We start from the raw sequence: 22,437 nt of genomic DNA on the forward strand, positions 1-22,437 counted from the left end.
CACCACGAGGTAAGCGACCGGTAAACATGCAGCGAAACATGTATTATTACATGTTTATACTTGGGCTTCTCCCCCCTCTTTTTTATTCTACGATCGGCTGGTCCATCCTCATATATAGTGGCATACACATCATTTAAAACGCTACCCCCAGACGAAGGCAGTTGCGCCGAAACGCGCGTTGGGGCAGACACATCGCCGTGCTTCCATCCGGTTGATCTATGGGTATGTGCTTGATGTTCACATATTTTCTTGCATTTTTTCATTAATGTTTCATTTCATACTCATGCATGTATGTACCCTGATTATTAGATCATATCTCTTGGTTGTTATTATTACACGTCAACTTCAGACGTTACCTTCCTTATACATTGTATGGCGGTTTGGTCTTTTTAACCTGTTGGTTCATGGATTCTTTTTATCATTCTTGTATGTATATGTTATTTTGAATAAAATATTTTGCTCATTTTTCTAAATGTTCTTGTGTATTGGCATTTGTTCTCTTCTCGGTCATATATTATGTTTTGGATGCCTTATGGGTATACACCCCTGGATCTGGTTCATATTTAACATGCTTGCTGACAGCCGCATTCTTACTTTATTTTGAACCATTCTGGATCCATGCTGTGCTTTTTGGTCATATCATGGACACTTTGTTTGCTGCTTGCCGTTATCGATGCATTTGTGTTAATGTTTCATTTTGGTTTTCAGAAATTTTAATCCAGAATATTTGATAATCTGGCACCTATCAAGTCCTGGTGGTTCCGGAGTAATGGACTTGTATGTTCACACTGAGTTTTTTGCAGGCAGAAAATTGTGCCTGGAAAAATCAGCTCCGTTTTTTTTAAGTGGTTTTGCACAACAGCCGTTTTTTAACGCGTCAAAAAATGTGTCAAAAAATTGCGTCAAAAAGCTGCATTTAATTCTGTCTCCCATTGAAAACGATAGGGCCGGAGATCCATCTGATGTCACTTGTGATGGCGGGAGATCCGTCTGATGTCAATTGTGATGCCCGGAGATCCGTCTGATGTCACTTGTGATGGCCGGAGATCGGTCTGATGTCACTTGTGATGGCCGGAGATCGGTCTGATGTCACTTGTGATGGCGGGAGATCCGTCTGATGTCACTTGTGATGGCCGGAGATCGGTCTGTCACTTGTGATGGCGGGAGATCCGTCTGATGTCACCTGTGATGGCCGGAGATCAGTCTGATGTCACTTGTGATGGCCGGAGATCGGTCTGATGTCACTTGTCATGGCCGGAGATCGGTCTGATGTCACTTGTGATGGCCGGAGATCCGTCTGATGTCACTTGTGATGGCCGGAGATCCGTCTGATGTCACTTGTGATGGCCGGAGATCCGTCTGATGTCACTTGTGATGGCCGGAGATCCGTCTGATGTCACTTGTGATGGCCGGAGATCCATCTGATGTCACTTGTAATGGCCGGAGATCGGTCTGATGTCACTTGTGATGGCCGGAGATCCGTCTGATGTCACTTGTGATGGCCGGAGATCGGTCTGATGTCACTTGTGATGGCCGGAGATCCGTCTGATGTCACTTGTGATGGCCGGAGATCCGTCTGATGTCACTTGTGATGGCCGGAGATCGGTCTGATGTCACTTGTGATGGCCGGAGATCGGTCTGATGTCACTTGTAATGGCCGGAGATCCGTCTGATGTCACTTGTGATGGCCGGAGATCCGTCTGATGTCACTTGTGATGGCCGGAGATCCGTCTGATGTCACTTGTGATGGCCAGAGATCCGTCTGATGTCACTTGTGATGGTTCTAGAAGACACATCAGACATTATTATAGTCACGTCATGCAAATTTTCTAAGAATTTCATCCAACTATTGCACAACAAATCTATCAATACCAGATGTGATGAAAAAAAGTTGACTATTAAGGCTATGTTCACACAGGGAGGATACGCTTTGTAAAAATTACACAGCGTATCTGCCCTGATCCCCACAGGGAATTCCAACCGAAAAACCACACCAAATTGTGGTGCAGTTTTTCATCCAGAATGTCCGCTGCAGAAAACAGCATGTAAAAAAAAAGCCTATACTTACCCATAGCCATGGCGACGCGTCCCACTGCCGTCCTGGCCTCCTGGGATGATGGTTGCAGCAGTCACATGGGATGAAACGTCATCCCTGGATGTCGGGCTGGACGAGAGTTCTGGGTAAGTATAATCTTTTTGTTTTCTGAGTTGCGATTTTTGCGGCGGAATCACAGTTTTTCCGTCGCAAAAATGGCAACGTCTGCTATTTGTTGAGGGTTTTACCTCCCCATTTAATTCAATGGGGAAAACCCACAACAGAAAACCAGCGATTCCGCAGCATAAATCGACATGCTGCGGATTAAAAAAACGGACCACAGGTCAATTTATGGACTTCTTTTCGGCAAGTTTTTTATGCAACGTGTGGATAAGATTTGTTCAAATGTCATCCACTCTGCTGCGGATTTTCGGCAATGAAACCCGTTGTGGAAAATCCGCCGTGTTTAAGCTACGTGTGTAATTACCCTACGTGTTGACTTCTCGGGATAAAAGTTGGCTGAAGCGGATGATTTTGGCCATTTTGACAGACCATTGTTTAAAAAATTTACGTGAATGGCCAACGGTATTTATGTCTGTCGAAAATGTGATTTGAACAGATTGGAACATTTTGGTTGTGGCCGAAACTACACGTGTATGACATTTCTCTCTATACTGTGCATAGGCAGAGCCTGTCAGTCAGCGGCGGGGGAGCCGCAGCTCGTGAACACCGAGGACGACACAGCGCGCACTCATCATCGAGCAGACAAGCAGCGCTGCAGCAGACAGACGGTCTTTATATAAAAACTACAGCAAGAAACCCAGGAAGTGACCCAGCGCTGGAATCAGGGTCTGACACTACTTGATGCTGCCCTCTGATCCGGCAGAATAAACCTGGTGACAGAAACTTCTCAGATCATTACAGAGCTTGACCAGCAGGGGGCCCTCTGATTATTATGACCTGATTGATGAATAAAATACTGGTTAGGCCTCATGCACACGACCGTATTTTTTCCCACCCGTAAATACTGGCGTAAATACGGGTCCGGTGTCACACGTATTCGACCCGTTTTGCACCAGTATTTACGAACCCGTGCCCGTAAATATGGGTCCGGTGTCACCCGTATTCCACCCGTATTTACGGGCACGTTTTTGGCAGCCCCTTCTCTCTATCAGTGCAGGATAGAGAGAAGGGACAGCCCTTTCTGTAATAAAAGTTAAAGAAATTCATACTTACCCGGCCGTTGTCTTGGTGACGCGTCCCTCTCTTCACATCCAGCCCGACATCCCTGGATGACGCGGCAGTCCATGTGACCGCTGCAGCCTGTGATTGACCTGTGATTGGCTGCAGCGGTCACATGGCCTGAAACGTCATCCAGGACGTCGGGCCGGATGTCGAGAGGGACGCGTCACCAAGGCAACGGGCGGGAGACGGGACTGGAGGAAGCAGGAAGTTGTCGGTAAGTATGAACGTCTTCTATTTTTATTTTTTACAGGTTTATACTGATCGGTAGTCACTGTCCAGGGTGCTGAAAGAGTTACTGCCGATCAGTTAACTCTTTCAGCTCCCTGGACAGTGACTATTTACTGACGTCGCTTAGCATCGCTGCCGTAATGACGGGTGCACACATGTAGCCACCCGTCATTACGAGAGCTCCATAGACTTCTATGGACTGTACATGCCGTTATTACGGCCTGAAATAGGACATGTTCTATCTTTTTCAACGGCACGGGCACCTTCCCGTGAGAAAACGGGAAGGCACCCGTCGCCAATAGAAGTCTATGAGCCCGTTATTACGGGTCGTAATTACAACCCGTAATAACGGGAGTTTTTACGGTCGTGTGCATGAGGCCTTAGAGGTAGAAGGCAAAACGTGAAAAATATAAGACCACCACTTGTAACCGATGCGGATTAACCCCTTCCCGCCGCAGCCCTTTTTCAGAATTTCATTTTCGTTTTTTCCTCCCCACCTTCCAAAAGCCATAACGTCTTTATTTTTCCATCAATATAGTACTACGAGGGCTTGATTTTTGCGGGATGAGTTGTAGTTTCTCGTAGCGACATTTATTTTGCCGTATAATTTACTAGGAAACAGGAAAAAATGATTTGTGGGATAGAAAATGAAAAAAACAGCGATTCCTCCATGGTTTTTTGCGCGCCGTTTTTACGGAATTCACTGTGAAATTAAAACAACATGTTAACTTTATTCTGCGGGTCAATACGATTACGGCGATACCAAATATATGTAGTTTTTTCTATATTTTACTACTTTTATAAGCAAAAACCTAAGTGTAAAAAAGAAAATTTATTTGGCGTCGCCAAATTCCGAGAGCCGTAACGTCTTTATTTTTCCGTCTATTAAGTGGTATGAGGGCTTATTTTTTCCGGGATAAGCTGTAGTTTTTAATGATACCATTTTGGGGTACATGCGACAGTTTGATCACTTTTTTTTGTGGGAGATTAGGTGACCCAAAAAATAGAGATTCTGGCGTTTACAATTTTTTTTTTTTACGGCGTTCACCGTGCGGGTTAAATATTGATATGTTGTAATAGTTCAGACTTTTACGGACGCAGCGATACCAATTATGTGTATTTATTTTTTTACTATGCTCTAGGGGGAAAATGGGAAAAGGGGGGTTTTTGAACTTTTAATTTTTTTTACATCAAAAAAAAACTTTAACTAATTTTTACCTTTTTTATTAGTCCCCCTAGGGGACTTCAACCAGCGATCGTTAGATCGCATGCACGATATACTGTAATACTAATGTATTGCAGTATATCGTGATTCTGCCAGGATTCTATTAAGCGCTGCCGGAGGCTTAATAGGTGTACAAAGATGGCGGACCTGGGGGTCCTCATTAGGCCCCCAGGCAGCCATAACAACTATCGCCCCCCATTGATTGCATTGCGCCCCCCTTTTTCTAACTATTTAAATGCTGCGGTCGCTATTGACCGGAGCATTTAACGAGTTAAACGAGCGGGATCGCACTCGAGCGCGATGCCGCTCGTTACTCTGAAGTGTCGGCTGTAACAAACAGCCGACACCGGCATCGTATGGATACGTCAAATGTCAGGAAGGGGTTAAGATGTGATTTAGGCAGATTTCTAATGACTTTGGATGCCCCCTTACCTGAGCGGCAAACATTTTCTCTGATGCCAAAAAGCACAGTGTCCCCATAACAGCACAAGTCACAGTGCCCCCATAACAGTGCCAACAACTCCTATCTCTGCACCACCTATAGCTACACCTATCTAATCTATCTAATCTATCTATCTATCTATCTATCTATCTATCTATCTATCTATCTATCTATCTATCTATCTATCTATCTATCTATCTATCTATCTCTATCTATCTGTCGCACATCGTGTATTCAGAGCCAATCACGTGATCGCATTGCCTGACGTCAGCTCAGCTGTGATGCAGCGTCGTTAGGAGAATCCGTTGCCCGGCAACATCGGCCGCCGCCAAGTGACAGATCAGCGCATGCGCATTGCTGAAATCCGGTCAGGGAAGCACTTCCGGGGCAGGCTGGCTGCATGTGAGTCTGTGGAGAGGTCACCCAGGTAAGAAGTGGTTGTAGGGCAATTAATTAACCCGTAGTATGCTGGAAGACCTGTTAACCTTTACCATGCTGGCATAGTGCGGGCAGCAGAGGTGACTGCAGGACACTGGGTGAGTGAGACTTATAATTGCATGGCATTGGGTCCTGATGCTGAGTGACACCGGCTGTAGCATCGTGCAGGAGGATCCTGTGTCTGCTGACATGTTTATGATCTGTCAGTCATTATTGGTCATGTCATATGTTTTGGGACACCTGATGTTTATAAATCCATTCACTCATTTGATTCTCTGGATCAGCCGAAGCGTTTCAATTATCTTTTCCAATGACATAAGTATAAAAGGATAATAGAGTGGTTGTCCAGGATGAGTAAAATATGGCTGCTGTCTTCCATAAACCGCGCCACACCTGTGCACAGGATGTGTGTGGTATTGCAGCTCAACCCCATTTACTTCAAAGGAGCTAATATGCAATATGAGACATAACCTGTGGACAGGTGTGGCGCTGTTGTTGGTAGAAAGCAGCCATGTTTTTCTAATCCTGGTCACTCCCTTTAATAAGTATTGTATCGTCGTGACACCATTAACTATTTCATGGTGCTGCAGATGAATAAGTGTAAAGTATTTAAAGAGAACCCGTCACCTCTCCTGACATGTCTGTAAATAATTGTATTGCCCTGTAATATAAATTCTGGAGCATCTTTTCTTAAAACTTGTGTTGTCCCTCTGTTATTCCTCCTAGAAATGTATAAATAAATTGACAACTGGGTGTTACCAGTTGGGGGGGGGGGCTGTCTACACAGACTGACAATGTCCAATCAGTGCTGGCAGAGAGAGACTATGTAGGGAAGCGCCCCTTTTGACAAAGGGAAATGGTAACAGCCAGTTGTCAAGTCATACATTTATAGGAGGAATAACAGAGGAACGGCACAACACAAAGTTCTAAGAAAAGATATTCCAGAATTGTTATTTCATGGGGAATACAAATATTTCCTTAAAACAAAAAAAGCTGACAGTTCCTCATTAAACATCATCTGTTTAAGGACAAGTGCCCTTTAAATATGGTTGTCTTAAAGATGCTTATAAAGGGTTAAACTAGCAGGTGCCCACTACATAGTCCCTGAGCCACAGTCTGAGGGGCTGCACACTTCTATTGACTTTTTATGGGTGGTGCACTGAGAGGGAACCCATGCCATGAGCTTGCCCAGCCAGGATTGCTGATGCTGATTGGCCAAGAGCCCGGAGATCGAGAGGGAGCAGGAATACACAGCTAAAAGTTGGCGCTACATCCATCTGCCCCTAATTTCACGAGCTGCAGAACTGTTTCAATTACTCTCCTATCTGGACATATGACTATGCTCATCCTGAGCGTCCTGGTGAATGAATATAATTCCAGAACTACAGTAAACACTGACACTTGCACAGGCAAGCACTGAGAAAGTGCGAGCAGATGTGGAATGTAATTCTATCTTGCATTGTAGACTTATATGCTATTCAGGGTCAGTGGAAAGCTGGATTGCAACTCCCGTAGGGCCCTGTAATCACAAGGCAAGAGCTGATATCGCTGGGGAACTGCCCTGTGACAGAAGGAGCATCACAAGTAATGAAACTATAAACAGCGTCCATGGGTGTCCATAGATTTCAATACACGCTGTCACGCAGGAGATGCTGTGCGTGGCTCCTTATCAGAAGGATGTAAGGAATTGACCTTCAAAACGCACTTTGACCTTGGAGGTACACAGCCCAAGGCTACATGCACACGACCGTTTTTAGTTTGCGGCTCGCAAACAATGGATCCGATGTCCGTCTTTGCGGTCCGCGTGTCCTCCGCATCCGTTCCGTATGTCCACAAACACAGCCCAAATGTCATCATTCATGGATCCGCAAAAAAAATGGAAGGCAGGAAATGATGTCAATCGCTTGTCCCAACCCCAAGAAGGGTATGTGATCCCCCGTCGCCTAGCAACTCACCCGCAAAAAAAAAACCGGCATTCATGTGCCGTCCATAGTTTTCACGTCACCATAGACTTGAATGACCGAGCCGCAAACAAGGACCGGAATAGGACCCGCTCTGAGTTTTGTGGCCCGGTCCCACAGCCCCCCTGTGAAAAACATGGTAGTGTGCATGGGGTCATAGAAATGAATGGGTCATCGTGCTATCCGTTGAAAAAAACGTATAGCACACTGACGAAAAAATGATCGCGTTCTTGTAGTAATATGAACGCTCCCGATTGTACGTCATTCCTAGACGAGGCCTGAATGTGTAGATTGCAGCCGTGCCCTTCACGTCTATGTGGCTGTGATAGTCTGTGATTGCGTCTTTTAAGACCTCGTCATTTCATAAATGGGAATCTCGCTTAGTTTGACGTTCCGGGAATGTCTGTAAATCCCGTCCAGGGCTCCACCTGCGTCTGCTTCACACCTTCCCAGTCATGGGCGTTCTGCTGATGCCACTTTTGATAGATTAGTGACAAATTTAAAGAAAATTCCTGTCGGCGTTCTTGTAAATGACTCATTTTATAGTTCGCCACCACTGATGTTTAGGGCCAGTTCACACGTAGGGTAAATACTGTGGATTTTCAGCAACGGATTTCATTGCGGAAAATCGGCAGCGGAGTGGATGAGACTTGAACAAATCTCCTCCACCCGCTGCGTAAACACTGAGCGGAGAAAACGTTCAGAAATTGACTTTTTTAATCCGCGTCGTGACGATTGTATTTGCGTAATCGCTGGTTTTGTGTTGGAGGTTTTCCCCATTGAAATCAATGGGGCGGTAAAAGATGTGTAGATTTTTTTCGGCAGAAAAAATGCGACAAAAATCACAAATCAGAAAAAAAACCACGTTTGGTTTTGATTAAAATGAGTAATAATAAAAAAAAAAGTAAATACTTACCTGCGGGTGTTGCTATAGCTACGCGTTCCTCTGTTCTCCGTCCAGGACGGCCTCTTGGGATGATGTTTTATCCCATGTGACTGCTGCAGCCAATCACAGGCTGCACGGTCACATGGACTGCAGCGTCATCTCAGGAGGCCGGGCTGCACAGACAGCAGAGGGACGTGTCGCCATGACAATGCCGGGGGGTACTTGTTAACTGTCCAGCAGTGATTCTGCCTGAAAATTTGGTGCAGCTTTTCAGTCAGAATTCTCTGAGAGTCCCAGGACGGATACGCTACATACTTTTACTCAGCGTATCCGCCCTGTGTGAACGTAGCCTTATTTTATCCGCATATCAAATCCCTTATGAATAACGTTTTATAATCTGTGTATTGTTAACTATTTGGCCGTCTCTTAGCTGTACGAAGTCCTTCTGAAAAAGACGGGTGTAAACCAATATGGCCGCCATTATCGTTTCAATGGGGGATGTCACCAAACCTTCCCATAATTCAGCCGAGGATGTTCCGCGTATAACCAGACAAATTTGCCATTCAGGAGTCTGTAAAAGCTGGGTGACCATCTCGATGGAAACTTAAGGCCTCATTCACACGGCAGGGTTTCCCGGCCGGGTGCCGGCCGTTCATAAATCGGCCGGCACCCGGCTGCATTAGGAATAATAGACCCCTAATGGGGCTATTCACACGATTTTTTGACGGCCGGAAAAACTGGCCGTCAAAAAATAGGACATGCTCTATCTTCGCCCGGGTACCCGGCCGCCCGGCTCCCATAGAAGTCTATGGGGTCGGGTAATACACGGCCATGACCGGAATGTGTTCCGAGTGATGGCCGGGTTTTCCGGCGCTTGCGCTCTATCTCCTCCTCCTCACAGCGCAGAGTGCATGTGAGGAGGAGGAGTTGATGCCATTCTGACGAATGGCATCGCTGTACACGGTGTGGCAGGGCCGGGGTGTACAGCAGGTGGAAGGGAGCGCTGCGCTGGCTCCCTTCCCCTGCTTGAAAAGCACCCTGGCTCGGCGACACCTTCGATGGCGCCGCTAGCAGCTGCTGCTGCTGCGGCTGCTACTACTGTAGCGACGCCACTATAGCAGAGCAGGGCAAGGTATCTCCCCGCTCTGCTATGTGCTAGCCGCACTTTAGCTCATTGAAGGAGCGGAATCCCCGTGTTTTCGGGGATTCCGCTCCTGGACAGAGCGCTTGATGTCTCTGTCCATATCTGGGCAGTGACATCAGGGGAAACTCCTGAAGCGGAATCCCCGAACACATGGGGATTCCCCTTCAGGAGTTGCCGCTGATGTCACTGTCCGGATCTGCCCGGCCCGGCACGGATGCAAAACTGAATGCAAACCGGCCGGGCAAAATGGCAGATTTTACCGGCCGACACTTAGGCTCGGGAACGACCCGGTCGTGTGAATCCCGCCTTAGGGGCTCACCATCTTTCCCTGAAACGGATCAAACCAAAACTTCTAATGACATAAGGATTTATTGCAGTCACACCCCATTCTCCTCTCGCCGGCTTATTATATCCGTATTTCCTAGGAATGATTGACCTCGGGTTAGAATATCTGTGATAGACATTTATATGCGTTGTCGCTCTGGCTGCTTTATGTTGTTCTCTGTTCCTCAGGGTGTTAACACACGGCCGCCATGTCTTCCCTGTCCAGTTACGCCATCCGCATGTCTCGTCTCAGCGCCAGAATCTTCGGAGAGGTAGTGAAGCCAACGAATACTTACTCGATGAAGGTGGTGAAACTCCTCAGTGAACAACCCCTGGCGAAAAAGAAAGGGGTTTACGACTGGTACCCGCCGCACCACATCTATGTGCCACTCATGCGCAACCTGAGATTTCTCGGCCTTTATAGGTAAATTATTAGTGAGCGTCAGGCAGGGGTGTAGCTATATGTGGCTCAGAGAAAGCGGTCACACCGGGCCCTGGTGTCAGAGTGTGGTCCCTGTGCCACATAGGAAGACACCAATATTATATATGACATGTGGGGGGCCCGAATACAGATTTTGCGGAGCTTCAAGCTACGCGTTTGGCTTTGGTAGCTAGTTTATACCTAAGCAGCATAAAGGGAAAGTATCACCTATTTTCTCTTTTTCCAATCTGTTTTTCTTTTCTTTTCTGTACATGATTATGGGGGCGGCCATCTTGTTAACAGCATTTAGACAGATGCTTTACAGCAACCACATGGAGCATGGGAACTTGTGAACAGGATGGGATCCATTGATTTCTATGGTAGAGTGTTGTGGGCATGCTCTGTGACCTGTACAATGGTCATGGTGTAGGAGAGGAGCTGTGTCCATCACCTATTGTCAATGGTTGATCCTGTATTCTCTATATAGAGGTGCTACCCGGCATTGTAAAATAAAGAAAAATCACCAACAATTCTTATAAAATATGTTTAAATGGATTATGTGGAGACCAAAAGTTGTTAGCAGTGTAGTCACCGCAGTATGTCATACACCCGCTAATATACATGCCGGTCCCCCGTCACGCTGATTCTGAAATGTTCATAGATTTTAATAGCGCTGCCGGGGGACCGGAAGTCTAGATGCACAGTCCTCTTTGATGACGATACGACTCGTCTTCATGTGACTGTCCCCGCTGTACTCTATGTACGAGCAGTAGTGCTAATACAGCGAGTACATGGAGTACAACGGGGTTGGTCACATGGCGAAGAGTCGTGTCATCATGAAGGAAGACTGTGCAACTAGACTTCTGGTCCCCCGCCAGCGCTATAAAAATCGATGATAATTTTAGAATGAGCACGACAGGAAACGGAATATATATTAGCGGGTGCACTCACATACTGCAGAGTGTAACATCCACGGCCGCGGACCGTCTGGACTACTCGCCCCCAGACGGCTGCAGCCATGGACTTGTGAGCGCTGGTCCGCATCGACTCCCCAGGAAATGCCAGCGCTCACTTCCGCTCCACTCTGCTGTGGCCAGTAGGGCCAGTGCGCGCACATGTTTAACATCACTAATTAGCCCATAATCCCCCTGGACTTAAGTAGGGCCCTTTTGCTCATTGCCTGAGCGTTGTTCGTATTCCTCTGTTAGTCTTGCAAATGGTCCCTTAGTGTTATCCTGTTCCCGTTATTCCCGTGCCCGGCTACCTGTATCCCGTGTTGTAGTTGTTCCTGTGCCCGCTATAGCGTTGGACTCGAGTTCTGCCATGTTTGCTGTGTTACACCTCGTCTGGTGTCATCTGTCCCGTCTGCATCACCTGCCGTCAAGATCCCATCTGTACCTGCAGTTGCTGCTGTCTGGACCATCACAGGTTCCCTTGTGCGTGGACTATATATGTTAACTTGGTACACTGTAGTTTGGCCAGCTGCCATCCCGCTACGGTGGTGCGGCCCAGTGGGTCCACACACCCACAGATCGTGACAGTACGCTCAGACCATGAACCCCGCTGGTCAACCCAAGACCATGACGATGTCACAAGCCTGGATGCGCAAGCTTCAACTGCCACAGCACCTGTACCTGCTCCTTTTGCTCCGGCCGTTCCTCCTGTCAGTGCCAGTGCCGACTTCCGATTCTCGCTGCCACTACCTACTTGCTACGACGAAAACGCGAGGTCCTACAGGGGATTTCTAAACCAGTGCCAGATCCACTTCAGCTTACGTGCCAGAGCATTTCCTTGTGATGGTGCTAGGATTGCATTCATAGTCTCTCTCCTAGCTGGCAAAGCCCTGGCATGGGCAAATCCCATCTGGGAACGTCAGGGACCAGAGACCACTGACTTACAGTGCTTACTACAAACTTTCCGCACAGTATTTGAGGAACCTGGACGAGTCTCTCCAGCAGCTGCATCCCTGCTGACCCTGCGCCAAGGAGACACCTCTGTGGGCGAGTACTCCATTCTGTTCCGTACCCTGGCAGCCGAGCTGAACTGGAACGACGACGCATTAGTGGCCACATTCTGGCAGGGTCTATCCTCTGAAATCAAAGACGAGCTTGCTGCTCGAGACCTGCTCTCTACCCTGGATGACCTCATTCTTCTAGCCACTTGGATTGACATGCGGATTCAGGAACGGTCTCAAGAGCTACGTCGCTACAGAAGACTTCCTAGGCTGGCTCCTACATTTCAGCAACCCCTGTTGCCCTCATTAGCTACTCCACCTGAGGAGCCTATGCAAGTAGACTGCCTCAAATTGTCTGTCCAAGAAAAACAACGCAGACGCACTTCGGTACTATGTCTGTATTTCGGCCCCGGAGGCCATTTTGTGCGTCTGAGCCCCCCAAAAAAACTCCAATGCCTAGGTTTGGTTGGAGAGACAACCCTAGGTGGAAGGGCGCTAAATAAAAGACTCTCTCCCAAATTGTCCATCCCCGTGACCATAGTGTCTGGAGAAAAGATGCGTCGGGTCTCTGCCTATCTGGACTCAGGATCTGTGGCAAACTTCATTCAGCAGGATCTAGTGTATCATCTCCAGTTGCCCACTGTTCCTCTGGAGACGTCTTTGGCTGTTGCCTCGTGAATGGTCTTCCTCTGCCCAATTCGATCGTGTCTGAGGTCAAGCCACTGAAGCTCCAAGTTGGAGCTCTTCACACAGAATTGTTTACATTCCTTGTCTTGCCTAAATCCGTAAATCTGGTTTTGCTGGGTCTGCCTTGGCTCCAGTTGCATGCTCCAGTCCTGGATTGGAATTCAGGAGAAGTTCTCCAATGGGTCCCCAAATGTCCCGATCACTGCTTGGTACAAATCCAGCCTCCCCTGCCTCAGTCATTAGCGGGATTACCCACTCATTTTTCCCAGTTTGCAGACGTCTTTAGCAAAAAGAAGGCTGAGATGCTCCCTCCACACCGGTCTTACGACTGTTCAATTGAACTGGTTCCTAGCACTTCTCCTCCCCGTGGACGGGTATATCTTCTCTCCTTGCCAGAGACTCAGTCCATGTCGGCCTATATAAATGAGAATCTGGAGAGGGGTTTCATACGAAAGTCTTCCTCCCCGGCCAGAGCCGGGTTTTTCTTCGCTAAGAAGAAAGACTGATTCTTCGACCCTGCATTGACTACCGTGGTCTCAACCAGATCATGGTCAAGAACAAATACCCGTTGCCACTAATATCCGAACTCTTTGACCGTTATACGAGGAGCCAGGATTTTCTCGAAACTAGACTTGCGTGGGGCTTACAATTTGTTCCGAATCCATCAAGGTGACGAGTGGAAGACTTCATACAACACTCGAGACGGGCACTACGAATACCTGGTGATGCCCTTCAGTCTGTGTAACGCTCCCACGGTCTTCCAAGAATTCGTCAATGATATCTTCCGAGATCTCCTCTATGTCTGTGTTGTGTCTATCTCGATGATATTTTGATGTTCTCTCCAGATCTGACGACTCATAGGAAGCATGTTCGTCAAGTTCTGCTGCGTTTACGGGAGAATCGCCTGTATGCCAAACTGGAGAAGTGCGTCTTTGAAAAAATTCTCTGCCCTTCCTGGGCTACATCCTCTCGGATCTGAGAAAGTATAGTCAATCCCGGAATGGCCACGTCCTCAGGGCCTGCAGTCCATACAGCATTTTTTGGGGATTCGCCAACTTCTACCGGCAGTCTATCCCAAACTTCTCATCACTGACGGCTCCCATCTCTACCCTTACCAAGAAGGGTGTGAACGCCAAGGTGTGGACCCCAGTGGCAGAATCTGCATTTAATAGCCTTAAGAATGCCTTTACCTCAGCCGCGATCATCCATCATCCTGACGTCTCTCGACAGTTCTCGTTGGAGGTGGACGCCTCCTCTGTTGGTGCAGGTGCACTTCTGTTCCAGAGAAGCTTCAAAGGAAAGGCAGTGGTGTGTGGCTATTACTCTAGACTTTTTTCCTCCGCTAAGCGCAATTACTCTATTGGGGATCGCGAGTTATTGGCCATCAAATTGGTTCTGGAGGAGTGGAGACATCTGCTAGAGGGCGCAGCGCATCCTATCCTGATATACACCGACCACAAGAACCTCACTTATCTCCAGTCGGCTCAACTGCTAAACCCCTGTCAATCCAGGTGGTCGCTGTTCTTCACCCGTTTCCAATTTGTGCTCCACTACTATCCTGCTGACAAGAATGTGAGGGCCGATGCCTTATCCAGGACGTTTGAGACAGAGGACATTGTGGAGTCCCCCCATTGTATCATAGACCCGTCCTGCATTATTACGGCTAATCCCCTGCAAGTTAGAGATATCCTACCGGGTAGGACTTTTGTGCCTTTGGCAGACATGAGGAGAATCCATCACTGGGGACACCGCTCCAAACTGACTGGACACGCGGATGTTCGTAAGACTCGAGACCTGATAACTCGTCATTTCTGGTGGCCCACGTTGCCCAAAGATGTTATGGACTTTGTCTCTACCTGCACTGTGTGTGCTTCAAGCAAGTTTGCTCACTCCAAGCCTGCCGGCGGATAGAAGAAGGAAGCTGCCCCAGTATTTTCCGGGTACCACAGTCTGGCTGTCCTCCAGGAATATCCGTCTGAAGGTGCCTTCATGCAAATTTGCTCCCAGGTTCCTCGGACCTTTTGAGATCCTGCAACAGATAAACCCTGTCTCCTATAAGCTTCAGCTGCCTCCTACCCTCAGAAGCCCCAACTCCTTTCATGTGTCCCTCCTGAAGCCTGTGGTCCTGAACTGCTACACTAAAACCCCTAGCCCTGCAGTTGCTCCCAGCGGTTCGTCCGATGTGTTTGAGGTAAAGGAGATCCTGGACTTTAAGAAAGTAGGAGGAAGAACTTTTTATTTGGTGGATTGGAAGGGGTTTGGTCCAGAGGAGAGGTCCTGGGAGCGAGAAGAGAACCTCAATGCCCCTACCCTCATGAAGAAGTTCCTCTCTCGCTGTGGCCCCAAGAAGAGGGGGCCTAAGAGGGGGGATACTGTAACATCCACGCCCGTCGGGACTACTCACCCCCGATTGCTGCAGCCATGGACTTGTGAGCGTTGGTCCGCATCTCCTCCCCAGGAGACGCCAGCGCTCACTTCCACTCTGCTATGTCCCGTAGGGTGTGCGTACACGCTCGCGCCCGGGCTTAAAGGGCCAGTGCGCGCACATGTTTAACATCACTAATTAGCCCATGATCACCCTGGACTTAAGTAGGGCCCTACCCTTTTGCTCATTGCCTGAGCGTTGTTTGTATTCCTCTGTTAGTCTTGCAAATGCTCCCTCAGTGTTATCCTGTTCCCGTGCCCGGCTACCTGTATCCCGTGTTGTAGTTCCTCCTCTGCTGTGTTACACCACGTCTGGTGTCATCTATCTCGTCTGCATCACCTGCCGTCAAGATCCTATCTGTGCCTAGCAGTTGCTGCTGTCTGGACTATCACAGGTACCCCTGTGCTTGGACTATATATATTAACTTGGTACACTGTAGTTTGGCCAGCTGCTATCCCGCTACGGCGGTGCGGCCCAGTGGGTCCACACACCCACAGATCGTGACACAGAGAGTGCACTGCTAATAATTTTTGGTCCCACCTTTAACATAAAAAATAGATTTAAACTATAGGTCATTTCCTGATGGTACATTCCCTTGAAAGGGATTGTCTAATGAAAACAACCCCTTTTCTATCTCCGTGGGTCTGACTTCTCTGACCCCTGTCAATCATCTTCGCTTGTCTATATATTTCCCTTAGGCCGGGTTCCCACGTAGCGTAAACGCTGCGGAATTTCCGCAACAGAATTGTGTGCGGAAATTCCGCAGCATTTATAGTAGCAGCAAAGTGGATGAGATTCAGAAAATCTCATGCCCACTCTGCGGCAAAAAAAACGCAGCGCAAATGTTAATGAATTGACCTGCGGTGCGGAATTTACTTCCGCACCATGTCAATTTATTCTGCGTTTTAGTTGATTTTACGCTGTGGGTTTTCCCCATTGATTTTAATGGGGATGCAAAACCCGCAACAGAAAGCCAAGTGTTGTGACTTTTGCGGTGTATTCACCGCGATTACGCTGCAAAAATCACAACTACGGAAAATAAAAATCATACTTACCCAGAATGCCCTCCTTCCTGCAGTCCGGCCTCCTGGGATGACATTGCATCCCATGTGACCGCTGAAGCGTCACATGTCCTACAACGTCATCCAGGGAGGCCGGAGCGGACGTCAGAGAAGGGAGGGGATAAGTATGAGCGGCTTTCTTCTGCAGCGGAATTTCCGTCCGAAAAATCACACCACAATGTGGTGCGATTTTTCGGACGGAATGACCTGTGGGTTCCAGGTTGGACGCGCTGTGTGATTTTTTTTTTTTATGCAGCGTATCCGTCCCGTGGGAACCCAGCCTTAGGCTGAGTTCACACGTTGCGGATTTTGTTGCAGTTTTGATACAGCTCTCACTCTTTTTGCATTCCAAAGTGTAAAATCTGTGCTGAAAATCGGCGTCAAATCCGCGACGTGTGAACCCAGCCTTATAGCGCCCACTTTATGCATTATGTAGCATTACATGCCGGTTAGTCAGTGTAAAGCATGGACCGGTCCGGTCATCCAGAGTAAGACGTCTCTTAAAGAGCAGCTCTCTAATCTGGTTCCTCTATGACGTCATTATACCCTTGAAGGGCAGGGTTGGTTGCGTGTTGAAGTAACTTGTTACCCTTTTCAGGGATGAACACGAGGACTTTAAAGAAGAAATGAAGCGTTTGCGGCGACTGCGCGGTAAAGGAACACCCAAGAAGGGTGAAGGCAAGAGAGCGAAGAAGAAGGCATAGGCTCCACACTGCTTAGACGCTGCAGTGACTGACACTTAAAGGGACGGTATTTGCAGTGGCACTCTATGTACATGAAGCGCGGTGCAGAGCTGCCCTGAGAACATGAAGCTTTTATATAGAAGAGATGTTACGTAATATTGTACAAATGTCACTTCTCCATGTTATATTGATCTGTTTGACAAAATGGAGAAATGTTTCCCTCGAAGAATAAAGAGATTCTACATATTTGAACATTTCATTACTTATCTGACGTACACCATAACTGACATACCCGCCCCACAGTCCCTTAATTCCCGGACGACAGAAGAGGCGGGGTGTATGCACTTGTGAGTTGGGGGCATTTTGTGTTGTACAAGGGAGGGGCATCTACACTCTCACCGTGGACAATTAAAGAAGTTGTAAATACCCATACATGTACATAGGGGGCAGTATTATAGTAGTTATATTGTATATAGGGGGCAGTATTATAGTAGTTATATTCTTGTATATAGGAGGCAGTATTATAGTAGTTATATTCTTGTATATAGGGGCAGTATTATAGTAGTTATATTCTTGTATATAGGGGGCAGTATTATAGTAGTTATATTCTTGTACATAGGAGCAGTATAATAGTAGTTATATTCTTGTATATAGGAGCAGTATTATAGTAGTTATATTCTTGTATATAGGAGCAGTATAATAGTAGTTATATTCTTGTACATAGGGGTCAGTATTATAGTAGTTATATTCTTGTAATATAGGGAGCAGTATTATAGTAGTTATATTCTTGTATATAGGGGCAGTATTATAGTAGTTATATTGTACATAGGAGCAGTATAATAGTAGTTATATTCTTGTATATAGGAGCAGTATTATAGTAGTTATATTCTTGTATATAGGGGCAGTATTATAGTAGTTATTTTCTTGTATATATGAGCAGTATTATAGTAGTTATATTCTTGTATATAGGAGGCAGTATTATAGTAGTTATATTCTTGTATATAGGGGGCAGTATTATAGTAGATATATTCTTGTGTATAGGGGGCAGTATTATAGTAGTTATATTCTTGTGTATAGGGGGCAGTATTATAGTAGTTATATTCTTGTGTATAGGAGCAGTATTATAGTAGTTATATTCTTGTATATAAGGGGCAGTATTATAGTAGTTATATTCTTGTATATAGGGGGCAGTATTATAGTAGTTATATTCTTGTATATAAGGGGCAGTATTATAGTAGTTATATTCTTGTATATAGGAGGCAGTATTATAGTAGTGATATTCTTGTATATAGGAGGCAGTATTATAGTAGTGATATTCTTGTATATAGGAGGCAGTATTATAGTAGTTATATTCTTGTATATAGGGACAGTATTATAGTAGTTATATTCTTGTATATAGGAGGCAGTATTCTAGCAGTTATAGTCTTGTATATAGGAGCAGTATTATAGTAGTTATATTCTTGTACATAGGGGGCAGTATGATAGTAGTTATATTCTTGTATATAGGAGCGGTATTATAGTAGTTATATTCTTGTATATAGGGGCAGTATTATAGTAGTTATATTCTTGTATATAGGAGCAGTATTATAGTAGTTATATTCTTGTATATAGGGGCAGTATTATAGTAGTTATATTCTTGTATATAGGGGCAGTATTATAGTAGTTATATTCTTGTATATAGGGGCAGTATTATAGTAGTTATATTCTTGTATATAGGGGCAGTATTATAGTAGTTATATTCTTGTATATAGGAGGCAGTATTATAGTAGTTATATTCCTGTATATAGGGGCAGTATTATAGTAGTTATATTCTTGTATATAGGAGGCAGTATTATAGTAGTTATATTCTTGTATATAGGGGGCAGTATTATAGTAGTTATATTCTTGTATATAGGAGCAGTATTATAGTAGTTATATTCTTGTATATAGGGGCAGTATTATAGTAGTTATATTCTTGTATATAGGAGCAGTATTATAGTAGTTATATTCTTGTATATAGGAGCAGTATTATAGTAGTTATATTCTTGTATATAGGGGGCAGTATTATAGTAGATATATTCTTGTGTATAGGGGGCAGTATTATAGTAGTTATATTCTTGTGTATAGGGGGCAGTATTATAGTAGTTATATTCTTGTGTATAGGAGCAGTATTATAGTAGTTATATTCTTGTATATAAGGGGCAGTATTATAGTAGTTATATTCTTGTATATAGGAGGCAGTATTATAGTAGTGATATTCTTGTATATAGGAGGCAGTATTATAGTAGTGATATTCTTGTATATAGGAGGCAGTATTATAGTAGTTATATTCTTGTATATAGGGACAGTATTATAGTAGTGATATTCTTGTATATAGGAGGCAGTATTATAGTAGTTATATTCTTGTATATAGGGGGCAGTATTATAGTAGTTATATTCTTGTATATAGGAGGCAGTATTATAGCAGTTATAGTCTTGTATATAGGAGCAGTATTATAGTAGTTATATTCTTGTACATAGGGGGCAGTATGATAGTAGTTATATTCTTGTATATAGGAGCGGTATTATAGTAGTTATATTCTTGTATATAGGGGCAGTATTATAGTAGTTATATTCTTGTATATAGGGGCAGTATTATAGTAGTTATATTCTTGTATCTAGGAGCAGTATTATAGTAGTTATATTCTTGTATATAGGAGGCATTATTATAGTAGTTATATTCTTGTATATAGGGGGCAGTATTATAGTAGTTATATTCTTGTATATAGGAGCAGTATTATAGTAGTTATATTCTTGTATATAGGGGCAGTATTATAGTAGTTATATTCTTGTATATAGGAGCAGTATTATAGTAGTTATATTCTTGTATATAAGGGGCAGTATTATAGTAGTTATATTCTTGTGTATAGGGGGCAGTATTATAGTAGTGATATTCTTGTATATAGGAGGCAGTATTATAGTAGTGATATTCTTGTATATAGGAGGCAGTATTATAGTAGTTATATTCTTGTATATAGGGACAGTATTATAGTAGTGATATTCTTGTATATAGGAGGCAGTATTATAGTAGTTATATTCTTGTATATAGGGGGCAGTATTATAGTAGTTATATTCTTGTATATAGGAGGCAGTATTCTAGCAGTTATAGTCTTGTATATAGGAGCAGTATTATAGTAGTTATATTCTTGTACATAGGGGGCAGTATGATAGTAGTTACATTCTTGTATATAGGAGCGGTATTATAGTAGTTATATTCTTGTATATAGGGGCAGTATTATAGTAGTTATATTCTTGTATATAGGAGCAGTATTATAGTAGTTATATTCTTGTATATAGGGGCAGTATTATAGTAGTTATATTCTTGTATATAGGGGCAGTATTATAGTAGTTATATTCTTGTCTATAGGGGCAGTATTATAGTAGTTATATTCTTGTATATAGGAGGCAGTATTATAGTAGTTATATTCCTGTATATAGGGGCAGTATTATAGTAGTTATATTCTTGTATATAGGAGGCAGTATTATAGTAGTTATATTCTTGTATATAGGGGGCAGTATTATAGTAGTTATATTCTTGTATATAGGAGCGGTATTATAGTAGTTATATTCTTGTATATAGGAGGCATTATTATAGTAGTTATATTCTTGTATATAGGGGGCAGTATTATAGTAGTTATATTCTTGTATATAGGAGCAGTATTATAGTAGTTATATTCTTGTATATAGGGGCAGTATTATAGTAGTTATATTCTTGTATATAGGAGCAGTATTATAGTAGTTATATTCTTGTATATAGGAGCAGTATTATAGTAGTTATATTCTTGTATATAGGGGGCAGTATTATAGTAGATATATTCTTGTATATAGGGGGCAGTATTATAGTAGATATATTCTTGTGTATAGGGGGCAGTATTATAGTAGTTATATTCTTGTGTATAGGGGGCAGTATTATAGTAGTTATATTCTTGTGTATAGGAGCAGTATTATAGTAGTTATATTCTTGTATATAAGGGGCAGTATTATACTAGTTATATTCTTGTATATAGGAGGCAGTATTATAGTAGTGATATTCTTGTATATAGGAGGCAGTATTATAGTAGTTATATTCTTGTATATAGGGACAGTATTATAGTAGTGATATTCTTGTATATAGGAGGCAGTATTATAGTAGTTATATTCTTGTATATAGGGGGCAGTATTATAGTAGTTATATTCTTGTATATAGGAGGCAGTATTATAGCAGTTATAGTCTTGTATATAGGAGCAGTATTATAGTAGTTATATTCTTGTACATAGGGGGCAGTATGATAGTAGTTATATTCTTGTATATAGGAGCGGTATTATAGTAGTTATATTCTTGTATATAGGGGGCAGTATTATAGTAGTTATATTCTTGTATATAGAAGCAGTATTATAGTAGTTATCTTCTTGTATATAGGGGGCAGTATTATAGTAGTTATATTCTTGTATATAGGTGGTAGTATTATAGTAGTTATATTCTTGTGTATAGGGGGCAGTATTATAGTAGTTATATTCCTGTATATAGGGGCAGTATTATAGTAGTTATATTCTTGTATATAGGAGGCAGTATTATAGTAGTTATATTCTTGTATATAGGGATCAGTATTATAGTAGTTATATTCTTGTATATAGGGGCAGTATTATAGTAGTTATATTCTTGTATATAGGGGCAGTATTATAGTAGTTATATTCTTGTACATAGGAGCAGTATAATAGTAGTTATATTCTTGTATATAGGAGCAGTATTATAGTAGTTATATTCTTGTATATAGGAGCAGTATTATAGTAGTTATATTCTTGTATATAGGGGCAGTATTATAGTAGTTATATTCTTGTATATATGAGCAGTATTATAGTAGTTATATTCTTGTATATAGGAGCAGTATTATAGTAGTTATATTCTTGTATATAGGAAGCAGTATTATAGTAGTTATATTCTTGTATATAGGGGGCAGTATTATAGTAGATATATTCTTGTTTATAGGGGGCAGTATTATAGTAGTTATATTCTTGTGTATAGGGGGCAGTATTATAGTAGTTATATTCTTGTATATATGAGCAGTATTATAGTAGTTATATTCTTGTGTATAGGAGCAGTATTATAGTAGTTATATTCTTGTATATAGGAAGCAGTATTATAGTAGTTATATTCTTGTATATAGGGGCAGTATTATAGTAGTTATATTCTTGTATATATGAGCAGTATTATAGTAGTTATATTCTTGTGTATAGGAGCAGTATTATAGTAGTTATATTCTTGTATATATGAGCAGTATTA

At 43.7% G+C, this 22,437-nt stretch overlaps 1 protein-coding gene and 1 long non-coding RNA gene across 4 annotated transcripts; one reads left to right on the forward strand and one right to left on the reverse strand.

Moving 5' to 3' along the window:
- Positions 1 to 897: 897 nt before the first annotated feature.
- LOC142748709 (uncharacterized) lies at positions 898 to 5,494 on the reverse strand. Of its 2 annotated transcripts, none has more exons than XR_012882289.1 (2): positions 5,401 to 5,494; positions 898 to 1,783 (listed from the first exon to the last, which is right to left on the reverse strand). It is a non-coding gene; the product is annotated as an uncharacterized LOC142748709 (long non-coding RNA). The 2 variants fall into 2 exon arrangements; XR_012882288.1 differs by lacking the exon at positions 5,401 to 5,494 and adding an exon at positions 5,166 to 5,388.
- A 1-nt stretch (position 5,495) lies between these two features.
- On the forward strand, positions 5,496 to 17,405 carry MRPS33 (mitochondrial ribosomal protein S33). 2 transcript variants are annotated; one of them, XM_075855891.1, is made up of 3 exons: positions 5,496 to 5,602; positions 10,118 to 10,352; positions 17,075 to 17,405. In XM_075855891.1, exons 2-3 carry the CDS (start codon positions 10,138 to 10,140, stop codon positions 17,178 to 17,180), a joined length of 321 nt encoding a protein of 106 aa, XP_075712006.1. In that variant the 5' UTR covers positions 5,496 to 5,602; positions 10,118 to 10,137; the 3' UTR covers positions 17,181 to 17,405. The 2 variants fall into 2 exon arrangements, with proteins under 2 accessions (XP_075712006.1, XP_075712007.1); XM_075855892.1 differs by lacking the exon at positions 5,496 to 5,602 and adding an exon at positions 5,626 to 5,711.
- The last annotated feature ends 5,032 nt before the right edge of the window (positions 17,406 to 22,437 follow it).

The sequence above is a fragment of the Rhinoderma darwinii genome, chromosome 3 (genome assembly GCF_050947455.1).
Source record: "Rhinoderma darwinii isolate aRhiDar2 chromosome 3, aRhiDar2.hap1, whole genome shotgun sequence".
NCBI classification, from domain to species: domain Eukaryota; kingdom Metazoa; phylum Chordata; class Amphibia; order Anura; family Rhinodermatidae; genus Rhinoderma; species Rhinoderma darwinii.

What these genes read in the sequence shown, in the direction of transcription:
- MRPS33 (XM_075855891.1), top strand. Translation starts at nt 10,138, where the DNA reads ATGTCTTCCCTGTCCAGTTACGCCATCCGCATGTCTCGTCTCAGCGCC. An exon ending in AGATTTCTCGGCCTTTATAG is followed by an intron (nt 10,353 to 17,074) that starts GTAAATTATTAG and finishes TACCCTTTTCAG; the next exon opens with GGATGAACACGAGGACTTTA.